The 15,461-nt window shown below is 41.2% G+C and overlaps 1 protein-coding gene across 3 annotated transcripts; it reads left to right on the top strand.

Moving 5' to 3' along the window:
- Positions 1 to 947: 947 nt before the first annotated feature.
- Positions 948 to 14,693, top strand: LOC132761899 (lectin-like). Of its 3 annotated transcripts, none has more exons than XM_060754944.2 (7): positions 948 to 1,098; positions 2,523 to 2,689; positions 5,565 to 5,680; positions 5,770 to 5,916; positions 7,041 to 7,155; positions 8,117 to 8,189; positions 14,379 to 14,693. In XM_060754944.2, the coding sequence occupies exons 1-7, from the start codon at positions 1,094 to 1,096 to the stop codon at positions 14,413 to 14,415; spliced, it is 660 nt and encodes a 219-aa protein (XP_060610927.1). In that variant the 5' UTR covers positions 948 to 1,093; the 3' UTR covers positions 14,416 to 14,693. The 3 variants fall into 3 exon arrangements, with proteins under 3 accessions (XP_060610927.1, XP_060610928.1, XP_060610929.1); XM_060754945.2 differs by having other exon boundaries at positions 2,553 to 2,689; XM_060754946.2 differs by having other exon boundaries at positions 2,576 to 2,689.
- The last annotated feature ends 768 nt before the right edge of the window (positions 14,694 to 15,461 follow it).

Raw genomic sequence — 15,461 nt, forward strand, 5'->3', positions numbered from 1 at the left:
CAACCCTGACTGGGACTGTCTTCTACCTGGAAACCCATGTTCTCACTGTGGAAGAACCTATGGGTCAAGAATAGGGCTCCACAGTCACCTACATATCCACCGCAAAGACACTATTATTTATTTACAGTATTTCTATACCGCTTTTCTCACTCCTAGGGGGACTCAAAGCTGTATAGAAACACTTGGAAGGCCATCATACTCGGATTAAAATGTGCACATGTGCTGGTGTAGTCCACATCAGAGTATACAAAGGAAATCACATGTATATATATAATCATGCAAATATGCAGTTTTCAGTTAAAATCGGGTTTTGAGCGCACCTTTTTAACATGTGTTGTTCAGCTGTTAATCTGAATTAGTGCACATTTTTGTGAAACATCATTTAGCCACCCACCCACCCACCCCCTTTTATCCTGTTTTCTTCTGTGTTTTAGAGCATGCGTAGAAGGGCCCTCAGGAGGAAGTGGAGAATTTGTTTAAGTAAGCAGAACACCAGTGGTGTAGTCTAGAAGGCTTGGAATACTATATCAATCATTCCTGTCCATTGTCCATACTGATGGGAGCTGTAATCCATCAGTTTCTGGGTATTTCTTAAACATACTTGGTAGATGGAGGGGGGGGGGGCTGAAATTCATTTGGTTCACATTTCACTCTAAATTTACTCCATTTTGTGGTTCTGAACCAATACTTAACTGGAGTGTTATCCTTCAAAATGTACACTTGCCTGGGGTTTAGAATGCCATTCTCCAGTGAAGAATTGTAGCTATTAGGGCAAAATGCCCAGAGAAAGATATATGTAAAGACATGTCATTTTATTTTGTAAAAATAACATGTTAGATTAGAGGAAAGCACGTTTTGGAGAAAATATACACAAAACACATATGGAATTGTTTGCTTCCTTCCCTTGTCATTTTTTTTAAACTTCCAACTGTAGCAGACATGGGAGAAACTCTGCTTGGGATGAAAATAAGAAACAGAAATTGACAGATTTATGATGGATAGAAATCTCTTTGTTCGCATCACTGCTGGAAATGGAAGTAGGTCATCTATTTTTGTTTAGCGGCAAGGGAAGGCAGCAAACAAGGAAGAAAACATGAGGTAAGGAATGGCTCTTCCTTGCTGTTGAAGAGGATGCATCGCTTATAGTCTATGGAAAACCTCTGACTTTCAGACACATCCCTAAGCCTCCCAACTGACATACAAAATTGGACAGATTTGCAAATTATAGATAAACTTGGTTCAATCATACAAGGCAAAGGTGGGTAACTTGTGGTTCTCCAGGTATCGTTCTACTGCTCTCTCTTCTTCATGTACGGCAAGTGATGCAGCTTGATTCTCATGTCTGATTGCAATTCGTTTCAGCACAAATCCATCCTGGTGAACACAATACTCCCAAATTACAAATTGTTTAATTGTAAAGGCATCTTAGTGCTCTGACATGAATAGTTCCATTATATTCTATACAATGGCATTGTAAGTCATTATAAAGGAGATCAGAGCAACCTAATAATAGAATTTTAAAATTGCCAGGATATTTCTCTTAGAAGTGTCCAGGGGCGGCTCAACCCATTAACCAAAGTAAGTATTTGCAGTATAGTTGATTTTGCCCAGGGGTGCTCTTGAGGCGCCCTTGGGAGAAAATAGACCTTGACATATGCGAGTTGTAGTTACTGGGATGGATAGTTCACCTACAATCAAAGAGCATTCTGAACTCCACCAATGATGGAATTGAACCAAATATGGCACACAGAACTCCCACGACGAACAGAAAATACATATCAGTGATTGGTTTGGGGGGGGGGGGCACCAAAATACTTTTGCTTACCATTGAAAATTACCTAGGGCCGCCTCTGGAAGTGTCCCAAAGATGCTTGAGCCACTGACCTCACCCTAGGGAGTTCTTCCCCAAAGATCTTAAAAACATATTTTGTATGGTTGGAATTGCTTTTTCCAACTTACTAATTTGCAAACATTTTTTCCAATGAATGTAAATGTTTAAACACTTGGCAAGGGTGGGAATGATATGACCTTCCAGATTATGTTTAAATGCAATATACGGCTTTCCTCACTATTGTCCAGCTGGGTAGAAAAAACTGAGTTTTTATTTTGCAAATATTGATCAATATATTCAGACTGCCATATGAAAAAAGAACACTGAACACCTATTGAAGAGGTGCATGGGACATTGACTCTGATGGGATGTGTACTTATTTGTAAAATCAGATAAGGAAGAGTGAGCAAACTAATGGCAACTATCTCCTTCATTTACACAAAAGGAACTCCAGATGTTGTTCAACTGAAATTCCCAGTAATTCTCTGTGTTGTCCAGATGGTTAATGGGAACAGAGGTTTCTTGCTTTGCAAATATTAACCAAATATAAAAAATGTGCATATCTCCTGTTACATGAAATAAGAATATAGATTCCAAAGTGAATATGGATTGTTGACTCTGTAGAGAAATCAATTGAGGAAGCTAAAGCTGGCCCAAACATATGGCTTTTATGGACTTATCTCTCCATCAGCATCAAAGAACTTTTTCCCTTCAAATACAGCTGCCATCTCCATTGTTCTCCAGATGGCAGTCCCACTTACCACAACCGCTTCCTCACTAACTGTCCTTTGCTGCTTCAACCAGAAATGAGCTTCTTGGCATCTCTTTGTGTCTTCTTTCTGATCTTCTTCATTCACGGTGAGTCAAAACAGGTTCTATTGTGACTAAGTAAAGTAAAAACTTGGAGACTGTTCTTGAAAATATATACACACACAGATATAGACACACACATACATAGATACAGGCAGTCCCCAAGTTACAAATACCTGACTTACAGATGATTCATAGTTAAGAACTAAGTGAGACACCAAAAAGTGAGAGATATGTACTCCCCGGAAAGGAAAGTCACTCTTGGAAGAGTTATAATGGGGAAAATGTGTTTCCACTGAAGCTTTATCAGAATGATGACTGTGGTACTTGACTCCAACAAAACTTGCTAAAATGCATAAGGGAAGAAACAATAAGTGTTGGAAATGCAAGGAACAAGAAGGAGCATTCCTCTACATGTGGTAGTCCTATAAAAAAGCAAGGGAATTCTGGGACAAGGTACAAATTACCCTGCAGGAAATTTTAAAATTTTAAAAGCACCGGGATTGTGGCGCAGCTGGCTGAGTGTCAGCTGCATTAAGATCACTCTGACCAAAAGGTCATGAGTTCGAAGCCAGCCCGGGCTGGAGTGGGTGTCCAGCCATTGTGTAGCCCGTTGTCGACCTTTGCAACCCGAAAGACAGTTGCATCTGTCAAGTAGGAAAATAAGGCACCACCTTGTGTGGGAGGCTAAATTTAACTTAAAGAAAAAAGACTCCGGGGAATGTGGAATGCGGAAGAACTTCATCGGTGTCGCTGATGGACGATGAAAAGCAGCAGCTCCCCTGGCGGCCAGAAAAAAGTTAAATAGCCTTGGTGTATTTGTGTGTTAAACGTTGTTTGTCAAAACTGGCATTGAATGTTTGCCATATATGTGTTGACTGTAATCCGCCCTGAGTCCCCTGCGGGGTGAGAAGGGCGGAATATAAGAACTGTAAATAAAATAATAAATAAAATAAAATCAAAGATACAATTAGAACTCAAATTATTTTTTATTGGGAATGCCAAATAAACAAACAAAATCACTAAATTAAAAAGTACTGCACTTCATGACAATTGCAGCATGGATGCTATATGCACAACACTGGAAGAAGTCGGACATTCCAACAACAGAAGACTGGGTTGTAAAAGTTTTTAGAATAGTGGAAATTGATAAATTGGCAATGATTGACAATGAAAAAACTGAAAACAGCTTTATCAAATACTGGGAACCATTTCTATTTTTTTTTTTAAAAAAAAGAGAAAACATTTTTATAGGAAGCTACATAATTTATTTTGTCAGAATCATTGTATGGAATCTGTAAATAATAACTATCACGCTAGAAGGAAGAATGGAAAAATATTGTAGTAAGAAGGAAGAATAGAACTGTACATGGCTTTCTCTAACCCAAAGGATAAGAAGTCACCACACCAGGAGAGGTGGGAGGAGATAATGGCATAGACAAGTACAATAATAGTATAAACATTAGGAAATATTGCACTGGTTATGAATATATACATGTTTATAGATTTTTATTGTTGTTCTTTTTTATAAATATGCAAATTATGGATTATATGGCAATGTAGACTAAGATATTCCAGATCAAAGCAGATAATGTTAATCATCTGCTTTGATAATCTAGACTATATGGCAGTGTAGAAGGGGCCTAAATCCTGAATTGCCAAATCCACAGCATGGAAGTGTTATCAAAATTTAGACCCTAAAATTATGAATTATGACCTGCTGCCCCACTGAGATATACAGCAAACTCATTTGTCCTTTTATGCATTTCTCCTAAAACCATAGGACGTAATCTCATAATTAGCATAATCCCCTCACAATTCCTCAGGAAGTATCAAGGGACACACAATGGGTTTTGTGCAAAAGCCTCTGGGTCTTTTCCTGTTTCTCCTTGATAGGATCTGGATTATTCCTGGGAATGCTTCCTTACTCCCATCACCAAATAAGACCTCTCTCTGGGGCTCCCATTGAAATGGTCAACATCTTAAAGCACCCTTTGTAATGACCAGAGCTGAGATATCAAGACCCGTTTTAGCTCATTATCACTTGCCCCACTGCATTCCTTCTGATTGATGGATCAATAAATTGACACAATATTCAAAATAATCCAATGATAGTTTATTAAACTTTCCCACCATGGTGGTGACCAACTAACAATGATGTCAAACAGAGCCCTGGATCAACCACAGAGAGAATCCTAGTGAGACACTCTTTTAACCAATCAGGAGCCAGCATGGCAATCTTGGATAGCTGTCAAAATGCTATGAATAAAATGTATATTTGCAATTGTGCATGTCAATTCTTTGGAGTGCTGTCTCCGCTGACATCCTCTCAAGCCACTGATTTTTCCTTCAACTCATCTGTGTCTCATTTGGTCTTCTGGGAAGGTTGACATACTGGGCTCCAAACCCGTGGTTCTCGCGGAAGCTGAAATCACACAACAGAAGCATGACACTTGAAACAGATATAGGCATTTTGAACACCCAAAAGTTAAGCAGTATAGGGGTTTTTGTATAATAGGTCTGAAAAATGTTCTTTTGATATGTAGCAACACTGTGATGTTGAAAGGAAGTCTGAACAGAAAACATGTTTAGTCAGAATTGCAATATGCTTTAGGGAGTCACTGGTAGAAGGGACTTCGCTATGAATTTCTAGATCTTCCAACATGAGTTTATGTCAATTTTCATTACAAGCTGATCACAGAATTGCCTAGAGATTCCTAGAGAGGTGTTCTCTCTAGAAATCTGTAGTACTCCAGCATGGCTGGAGGAAATTGGCCATAAAATTGCATTGGAGACTATTGAGAGAAAATTTTAAAATCAAATCCATGCAAATCTACAAATGTGGAGGGATGACTGTACACAGAATTGCAACATAATCTCATGTTTCTTCTTGACCTCTTGAGTCCATTTCTTTCTGCAATAGGTATATCTTCTGAAACATGCCTTTGTGTCCGTGGCTTTTGTAGGAATGGCTGGGTGCAGTATATGAATGCCTGTTATAAAGTTGAGAAGAAACGAAATAACTGGAATGATGCTGAGGCAAGTGTGGTATCAAAGGGTGTCGGGACAAGGGGAAGGAAGGGCTTTTGGTGATAAACATGGTCAGTTTCTCTGTGAATTCTCCCCAGATGGCTTGTCAGAGGTATGGCACAAATGCCCACCTTGCCTCCATCCACAGCGCAGAGGAAAATGACTTCATTTTTCACCTGATGGGCAAGCCACTGGATCGCTTGGAAGGAAAGGCCTACTGGATTGGTGCTCATGACACTTTCAAGGTACATGTGTAGCAAAGTAATGATTCAGAATGACCAAAGGTACAGGCTATACTTTGAAAACTAAAAAGTGTTATTGCATTCAGATTCCAGCTCTGTCTTACAAGAGTCACAAGATTCTAGAGCAGTGGGTTTCAACCTGTGAGTCCCCAGGTGTTTTGGCCTAGAACTCTCAGAAATCGCAACCAGTTTGTCAGATGTTAGGATTTCTGGGAGATGAAGGCCAAAACATCTGGGGACCCACAGGTTAAGAACCACTCACTACTCTAGAGGTAAATGAAAATTTGTCCCCTTACCTATGAGCACGAAAGAAATATTTAGTCCATTTTTCATCTGAATTATTTTTCACTCATAATGAGCCTGTACTGTTTGATGTCCTATCTAGTAAGTAAGCAAAACACAATGAAATCTCCCCTTTCCCAGATTCCTCAGGATGTGGTGATTCCACCTTTCATCTGCTCTCTCTCATGTCACTCTGGTGCTCCTGCTATTCTCGCTACAGGCACCAAGCTGTGACTACTGTTGTTCTTGTTCCCAGTAGCTGCCACAAAGCCCAGACCATTGCAGGAAAATTAAGGTTAGTGATCCAGTGGCACTTAACTGGTTCTGGACCTGTTAAGCCATGCAGACATCATCCAACTAGCGAGTTGGCTGGGGTGTGTGCAGTGCAGACACTTGCCAGGTCTCAGGACGATTCAGGGAATGCCCCACTCTAGTTCAGTCTCGCCATTTGTGATATGTTTAGATGACTTGCTAGTTAAATAAGCATTTCATTATAACCTCAGGTGAAAAAGTAATCTTCCTTTGACAACAGTGAATGTTTAATGAAAGGACTGGCAATACAGGCAGTTGATCTTTCCAGTTCAGATATCTCAGAAAGTTTGTTTTGCTAGAAATGTCTTCTTTCCAATTATGGTCACTAACTCTGTGAAGAGAGAGTCAGCTGTGGTGTCATGGCTTGAGTGTTGGGCTAGAATTCTAAGACACCTGGGTTTACTTTCCTGCTGTACCACTGAAACTCACCCGGTGATCTTAGACAAGTCACACTCTTTCATCCTCAGAAGAAGGCAAAGGCAAACCAATTCTGCCAAGGAATCAAATAACAAATTATGTGAATCTTTCCACAGGAGGGGACTTTTGTGTGGACAGATGGTTCCAGATTTGATTTCCAATCATTCTTTCCTACTGAGCCTAATGGCCTTCCAGGAGAACACTATCTGGGGTCCTGGTACTTGCAACATGGTGAGAAAATATTGCTATACCTTATAATAAACTCCTCTGATCACAATGAGCTGCATAGTTTCAAAGGGGAAGTCAATGTGAGTGGGAATAAAACTATTAGTGAGATGGTATTCGTCACTATGTGCATTTGCTGCACTCAGACTAGGAACACAAGGATAGATGAAGAAAGGGAAAACTGGAGTTCCTTTGTTTCCCTCCCAAATCAGCATTCTTATCCTTAATGCTGGGTGTTTGGAACACCGAAAAAACTTGCTAACTCTCACTAATCACCATTCTTTCCTTTTATCAATGGACATGGTAATATGTCGTGACACTGTGATGGACAAGACTATGGCTCAGACTCTCCCAGTGCTCCAGGTGGAAATCAACCACATGGAGGTCATACTCCTCCCTGCTCCCCACTCCCAATGCATTGTGTGGTTTTAATAATTGCTTGTACTGTTTATATGTTTTTAATTCTATATATATGTTTATTTTATTATATGTTTTACGTAGCATTGAATTATTGCCCATTGTAAGGCTGCTCTGGGTCCCCTTCGGGATGAGAAGGGCAGAGTATAAATACAGTAAATAAATAAATAAATAAATAAATAAACCTCCTTGACCCATTGTGCCATGGAAGAGGCAATTTGCCCACTACAGAGTAAAGTAGAAGGGAGGAGGCAAGGCTAACAATGACCCTGAAGAAGAGAAGCAGAAGCTGAGATGGGTGCAACTTCACACGGGGTGGCAACACCCAGAACTCAACCTTACATATATCCAGCCATTTCAGTTCTGGTTGATGCTTGGTTAGCACTGAAATACACAAGTTCTGATTGTGTATATCTAAGTTACCACAAAGCTGATGGAGTAGCTAGGTCGTATTCCAATTCATCTGGAAGAGAGACTGTGATTTTCATTTCTCCCAGGATGCTTCAGACAACTATCAATCAGTTTGGTGATCTCTCTCTGCCTCTTTCAGGACACATCACCTGGAATGACTATGATATCACAATGAAATTTCCATCTGTTTGCAAATACTACTTGGCAAATGGGTAAGCACGTGATTTGTTTCACTTGAAACTGTATCTTTTTTGCTATGCCAGTGAACTTCTTGGGATGTACAGGAGAGGGCATCCTTTAAAAAAATATTATTAAGTGAATTAATGGCTTACAGAATATGAGAAATAAAATCATTTAAAGATAACTGAATACACATAATACAGATTTTTGTGTAAATCCTGTCACATTCCCATACTTATTAATAGTTTCCATCAAGCTATGAATGCTTTTTAATGGTCTTCTATAACGCATACCATATTATCAGCATATGCTTTAGCTTTGAATTATTTTTTAAAATAATCTTTATTGAGAGTTTTCATTAAAATACATCTATATATATAAATCTGTAAGAGGCATCCAACGGGACTGTAAAACTCAACCCCCCCCCCCAACGAAAATTAACCAAAATTCCCATGCACATACCTCAACCCACAAGGTACAAACATATCGAATCAGAATAAAAAAAAAACCACAACAACACACTCACAAAAGGACAAAACAACTGAGCATGCGAAATGGCACCCAGCCGCAAGTTCCCTGGCGCACGCACATGGCCTGCTGGCCAACTCTCCCTCCGCGCAAGCCACGCCCCCATCCTCCGTCACCCCGCCCCCCACAATCACCCCACACCAAGGCCCCTCCCTCCCCCTGCCCGCCCCACGCGATCACGCCACAACATGCCGCCTCCAAAGAAGCCCCACCCACTCCAAACCCCGCCGCGCTGCTTCCCACCCTGCCAAAAACAACCCTCCTCCCCCTCCTTCTTCTTACCCCGCCCCCCCACCCCTTCCCTCCCTGTCAATCCTTCCCTCCTCCCACCCCCCTCCGGTAAGACATGCCCCCTTCCTTCGCCCCCCCACCCCTTCCCTCCCTGAGTAAATCCTTCCCCCCTCCCACCCCCCTCTGGTAAGACACACCCCCTTCCTTCACCCCCCACCCCTTCCCTCCCTGAGTCAATCCTTCCCTCCTCCCATCCCCCTCCAGTAAGACACGCCCCCTTCCTTCACCCCCACCCCCACCCCTTCCCTCCCTGAGTCAATCCTTCCCTCCTCCCACCCCCCCCCAGTAAGACACACCCCCTTCCTTCCCCCCGGCGGGCCCAATCAAGGAAGAGGAAAAACATTGAAGGAAGGAAGGAAACAGAGCAGGAAACATGGAAGAAAAGAGTGAAGGAAAGAAGGAAAGAGGTAGAGAAGGAAGAGAAGAGAGAAAGAGGAAATGAACAGGGATGGAAAGAAATGGGTAGAGAAAGAAGGAAGGAGATAAGGAAAGAAAAGGAAGGAAAGAGGAGCGAAAGAAGAAGAGAAAGAAAGAGAAAGGGGGGGGGGGAAGGAAGGACAGACAAAAGGAAGAATGGAAACAAAAACCAAAGGAAGGAAGAAAGGAAAGAGGCAGAGAAGGAAGAAAGAGAAAGGGAAGGAAAAGAAAAAAGGAAGAAGGAAAGAGGAAGAGAAGGAAGGAAGGAGAAAAGGAAAGAAGAAAAGGGAATGAGGGAAAGAAGAAGAGAAAGAGGGAGGTAAGGTGGGCCACAGCAACGCATGGCAGGGAAAGGGGAGATAGGACTCCCAAAACCCAACATAAAGCACGAGAAGGGTTTGGTAAGCAATGGGAAGGAAGAAAGGAAGGAGGGAAGGCAGGAAAGAAAGAGGTACCTAAGGAAGGAAGAAAAGAAAGTAGAAAGGAAAGAAAAATAAAAGGAAGGAAAGGCAGGAAAGAGGTAAAGAAGGAAGGAGAAAAGGAAAATAAAAAATGAAAGAAGGAAGGAAACATGGAGGGAAGAAAGGAAGCAAAGGAAGAAAGGGGGAGGGAATGAAGGAAAGAGAGAAGGATGAAACCAAGGAGCAAAAGAAGGAAAGAAAGAAAGAAAGAAAGAAAGAGGAAGAGAAGGAAGAAAGGAGAGAAAGGGGGAGAAAAAGGGGGAAGGAATAGATAGGTACCTCTCTTTCATAATACTCCAGATATCTACCTCTACTTTGAAAAGATTTACTATAGGCCACAGCAACACGTGGCAGGGTACAGCTAGTTTTATATAAAATCAGTAATAAAAAGAAAAGGAGAAAAGGGAAAAAGAGGGAGAGTGTGTCAAGCATAAGGGGTCCTCCCCCAAAATCACCCTAGACGAAGGGGAAGGGCTAGCGAGAAAAAGAAAGAAAAAGAAAAAGAAACAAAGGAAAAAAGAACCACCACATAAACGTTTTTTTTTCTTTTTGAATTTCCGAGTATCTTCCGTGAGGTATCTTCCTTTTTTTTCTTTCCTTTCCATCATCTGTTTATCCTTCCCCCATTCTTTCGTATAGGGTCGATATATTCTTTTTATATCAATATTATACAGTTTTTGTATTTCAAGTATTCTGTAACTTTCGTCCAATCTGTTTCTTTTATCGGCTTTCCTTTATTTTTTTTAGACATCACGTAGGTAAGTCTGTCCATATTTCTTATGTCTAATATCTTTTCCAGACAATCTTCTTCTTCTGGTATATTGTTCTTTTTCCATAATTTTGCATAGCAGATTCTTGCCACTGTGGTTAATAAAAACAGAAGTTTGTCAATATTTTTCTCTAATTTCTGCTCTGTTATCCCTAGCAAGAATATCTCTGATTTAAGGGTATGTTTATTTTTAGTATTTTTTGCAACATATCTTGTATTTTCTTCCAATATGTCTTTAGCTTTGAATTCTTCTTCTTTTATTTTCATCCCTTTAATACAGCTGTCTTTCCTAATGCTAATATTTAATATTTCTACTATCCATATGGAAAGCAGAGGTGACAAAGAGCACCCTTGACTCATTTCTTTTTGGATCTCAATATAATTTGACATTGGGCCATTTATCCTTAATTTGGCTTTATGTTTTGAATAAAGGGCACTGACTGCACTTTTAAATTGCTGACCCATCTCATAACAAGCCAATACTTTTTCTATAAACTCCCAACAGACGTTACCAAATGCTTTCGCTGCATCTAGAAATAAAAGTGCCACTACTCTGTTAGGTTATTGTTCAGCAACGCATAACATATTAAGGATCGTTCTCACAGGAGGTAGCATCCTTCATGCTACCAGACAATTGTCCTCCCAGTTAGGTTTATTTGTGGGAAAGGCCTCCAGTTCCAGAAGATTTTTCTCTTTCTCTAATTACAGCATTTTCTTCTCTCTCTTTCTTCATCTCCTCAATCCTCCCATATAAATGTAATTAATGAAGAGGGGTCGTCCTTCCTTCCTTCCTTCCTTCCTTCCTTCCTTCCTTCTTTCTTTCTTTCTTTCTTTCTTTCTTTCTTCATGTCAGGGGCGACTTAAGAACTGCAAGTTGCTTCTGGTGTGAGAGAATTGGCTGTCTGCAAGGACATTGCCCAGGGAACGCCAGGATGTTTTGATGTTTTACAGGGTGAGGCAACATAACTTCCTTTTAAAAAATGCACACCATTCAGTCGGTTGAAGACATAGCGGAGCGCTAGTGGTCTCATTCGAGAGGCAGGAGTATAAAGTTTTGTCCTGACTCAGTTCATGCGTTGGAACAGTGAGGAGCGTGCTTTTGCTGTTGAGGCCTACTTCTGGAGCGGATTTGGAGTGGCTGGCCCGCTCTCCAGATTTGGCCCCTTATGATATTTTTCTATGGGGTTTTCTGAAATCCCGTGTTTATATGAACCGTCCAAGGACCCTACAAGATTTGAAGACCAAAATCCAGGAAGAAATTGCCAACATAAAGCCTGCTATGCTGGCAAGAGTCATGACAAACGCCAGAAATCGGTTTACTCAGTGTATGGAGAATGGAGAATGGGGGACGTCACCTACCTAATTTGATCTTCAAAACTACGTAAAACAAAACTTTAGGTATGCGCCCACATTATAATTTTTTTTAAAAAAATCTGATTCATACAATGGGTTTCATTAAGTTTTGAAAAAAGAAGTTATGCTGCCTCACCCTGTACTATCTTTTGAGGGAGGCTTCTCTCATGTCCCCACATGGGGAGCCAGAACAGAGAGAGGGAGCTCATCTCCCCAGATTCGAACCTGCAATCTTGTCGGTTTTCAGTCCTGCTGGCACAAGGGTTTAACCCACTGTGCCACCGGGGGCTCCTCGTTCTTTATTGACATTCTCACTATTTCTGCTCTATATAACCTTCTTTGACTACCATGGGATATATTAGCCCCCAACATCATGACTACTGCAAAATCCATACAGGAGTAGGCCAGTAGTATAGAAATTCGATGGCGCAGGTGCCTGTACAGTTGCAAAGTATGTACCCAAACATCAGCCATGTATAGGCGCTTTCCCTTAGAATCATAGAATCATAGAATCAAAGAGTTGGAAGAGACCTCATGGGCCATCCAGTCCAACCCCCTGCCAAGAAGCAGGAATATTGCATTCAAATCACCCCTGACAGATGGCCATCCAGCCTCTGCTTAAAAGCTTCCAAAGAAGGAGCCTCCACCACACTCTGGGGTAGAGAGTTCTACTGCTGAACGGCTCTCACAGTCAGGAAGTTCTTCCTCATGTTCAGATGGAATCTCCTCTCTTGTAGTTTGAAGCCATTGTTCCACGTCCTAGTCTCCAAGGAAGCAGAAAACAAGCTTTCTCCCTCCTCCCTGTGGCTTCCTCTCACATATTTATACATGGCTATCATGTCTCCTCTCAGCCTTCTCTTCTTCAGGCTAAACATGCCCAGTTCCCTAAGCCGCTCCTCATAGGGCTTGTTCTCCAGACCCTTGATCATTTTAGTCGCCCTCCTCTGGACACATTCCAGCTTGTCAATATCTCTCTTGAATTGTGGTGCCCAGAATTGGACACAATATTCCAGATGTGGTCTAACCAAAGCAGAATAGAGGGGTAGCATTACTTCCTTAGATCTAGACACTATGCTCCTATTGATGCAGGCCAAAATCCCATTGGCTTTTTTTGCCGCCACATCACATTGTTGGCTCATGTTTAACTTGTTGTCCACGAGGACTCCAAGATCTTTTTCACACGTACTGCTCTCGAGCCAGGCATCACCCATTCTGTATCTTTGCATTTCATTTTTTCTGCCAAAGTGGAGTATCTTGCATTTGTCCCTGTTGAACTTCATTTTGTTAGTTTTGGCCCATCTCTCTAATCTGTCAAGATCGTTTTGAATTCTGCTCCTGTCCTCTGGACTATTGGCTATCCCTCCCAATTTGGTGTCATCTGCAAACTTGATGATCATGACTTCTAGCCCTTCATCTAAGTCATTAATAAAGATGTTGAACAGGACCGGGCCCAGGACGGAACCGTGCGGCACTCCACTTGTCACTTATTTCCAAGATGAAGAGGAAGCATTAGTGAGCACTCTCTGTGTTCGTCCACTTAACCAATTACAGATCCACCTCACCGTAGTTTTGCCTAGCCCACATTGGACTAGTTTCCTTGCCAGAAGGTCATGGGGGACCTTGTCGAAGGCCTTACTGAAATCCAGGTACGCTACATCCACGGCATTCCCCGCATCTACCCAGCTTGTAGCTCTATCGAAGAAAGAGATCAGATTAGTCTGGCATGACTTGTTTTTGATAAATCCATGTTGACTATTAGCGATGACTGCATTTGTTTCTAAGTGTTTGCAGACCGCTTCCTTAACAATCTTTTCCAGAATCTTGCCCGGTATTGACGTGAGGCTGACCGGACGGTAGTTGTTTGGGTCATCCTTTTTTCCCTTCTTGAAGATTGGGACCACATTGGCCCTCCTCCAATCTGCTGGAACTTCTCCCGTTCTCCAAGAACTCTCAAAGATTGTTGCCAATGGTTCCGAAATGACTTCCGCTAGTTCCTTCAATACTCTGAACCATTGGCAACCATCTTTGAGAGTTCTTGCCCTTATGACCCAACTTGTAGCCACAAGTTTGTTCTTTGACTTTCTCCAAAGCCAGCTGGCCATCTATTTGAAATGGGATTGCCATAGAATCTTATGCTAAACCTGGAGGAAAAAGACACCATATTTGGTTGCATTCTTACCCTTAGCAATGACATGCTCCAGAGCCCAGCACAGGAAACTCCTTTCCCGAAATTATCTTATCATCCGGTCTACAAAGGAATGTACAGGTGCAATACAGACTTTCTGAAGTTGCAATCACGTTGAGCTAAGAGAAAGTGCATTTGAACACGATTTGGAAAACTTGTGCATATTGGTTTTCTAATCTATCCATCAGCTTTACCTCTTTTCTTCTTCCCTCAACAGTATGCACCATGACTCCTCAGGACCCAAGCAAGCTTGATACAGAATCCCTGGGATGGAAAATAGTGCAGAGATAACTTCAACCCTATCCTATAGGTTGCTTTGAAATGTCTGATCTTTTCCTTACAACTTTACCTTGTGCTTTTCTGTGATCAGTTCTGAAGGGGTGGTGGGATTGTGAAGAGTTTATTTCAAAATTTTCTCAGATTTCAGTGCAGGATAATCTCCTGCATTCATTAAAGTTACCTCAACCATAACTAAAATGCACGAATATTAAATTCCTTGAGAGAATAAAAAAAATTAAATCACTTTCAATAATAGACATTCTTCTTTTTCATTTTACTGGAATAACACATTTGTGACAAACTTGCTGAGATGGCTATTGAAAATAATGCTCTCCAAGGTGAGAAGAAGGGCTGGGAAAAGCTACTAAAGAGTTTGGGTGCAGATGTGTGAGGTGCATATGTTCCTAAATCTCAATGAATCAATCAAAATGTTATTACAGTCCAAAGGACCAATTGACTCAGCAGTAAAAGGAGCATAACTCTAAACAGATTAATAAACTGATAAAACTAGTTAAATGCAGGAGGACATGCAATACAAGATGCACGTGAACAAAGGGAAGAACACTGAAATTAGATACAGGTCAAATTTAAGCCTAAGTCAAATACAGGAAGCTGTTGTATCCTGGCTACCTCAGAGAGAAACTTGGCAACAGCCAAGGTCACGTGGGGTAAACTGTCGCCTAATAAAAACTTTACAAGGAATTTGACTTCTATACCGAGTAAGTTTCTCAGTACTAGGTTAATAATAGGTAGCCAATCCTGTATATAAAACTTACAGGACAATAAGATGTTATACATACATTCAACATCTTGGTTATTGCATGAGCAAAGTCTTACATTGTATTGCATTGTATGGGAATCTCGCAAATCTACCTTGAAGCACTTCAGATGGGAACATATTGTATCTTGCCTTGGAGAATAGCCAGCTATATTTGGCCACAGAAGTTCTTAAGATAATTTGCTTCATAGAGAGGCCCAGCATAGTGTATACTTAGTTCACTTGGGGAACAAGAAACATATG

This window comes from Anolis sagrei, chromosome 1 (genome assembly GCF_037176765.1).
Source record: "Anolis sagrei isolate rAnoSag1 chromosome 1, rAnoSag1.mat, whole genome shotgun sequence".
Classification (NCBI taxonomy): domain Eukaryota; kingdom Metazoa; phylum Chordata; class Lepidosauria; order Squamata; family Dactyloidae; genus Anolis; species Anolis sagrei.

Coding starts and splice junctions, on each gene's coding strand:
- LOC132761899 (XM_060754944.2), top strand. Junction 2,690..5,564: donor TCTGATCTTCTTCATTCACG/GTGAGTCAAAAC, acceptor TTTCTGCAATAG/GTATATCTTCTGAAACATGC. Junction 8,190..14,378: donor AAATACTACTTGGCAAATGG/GTAAGCACGTGA, acceptor TTCCCTCAACAG/TATGCACCATGACTCCTCAG.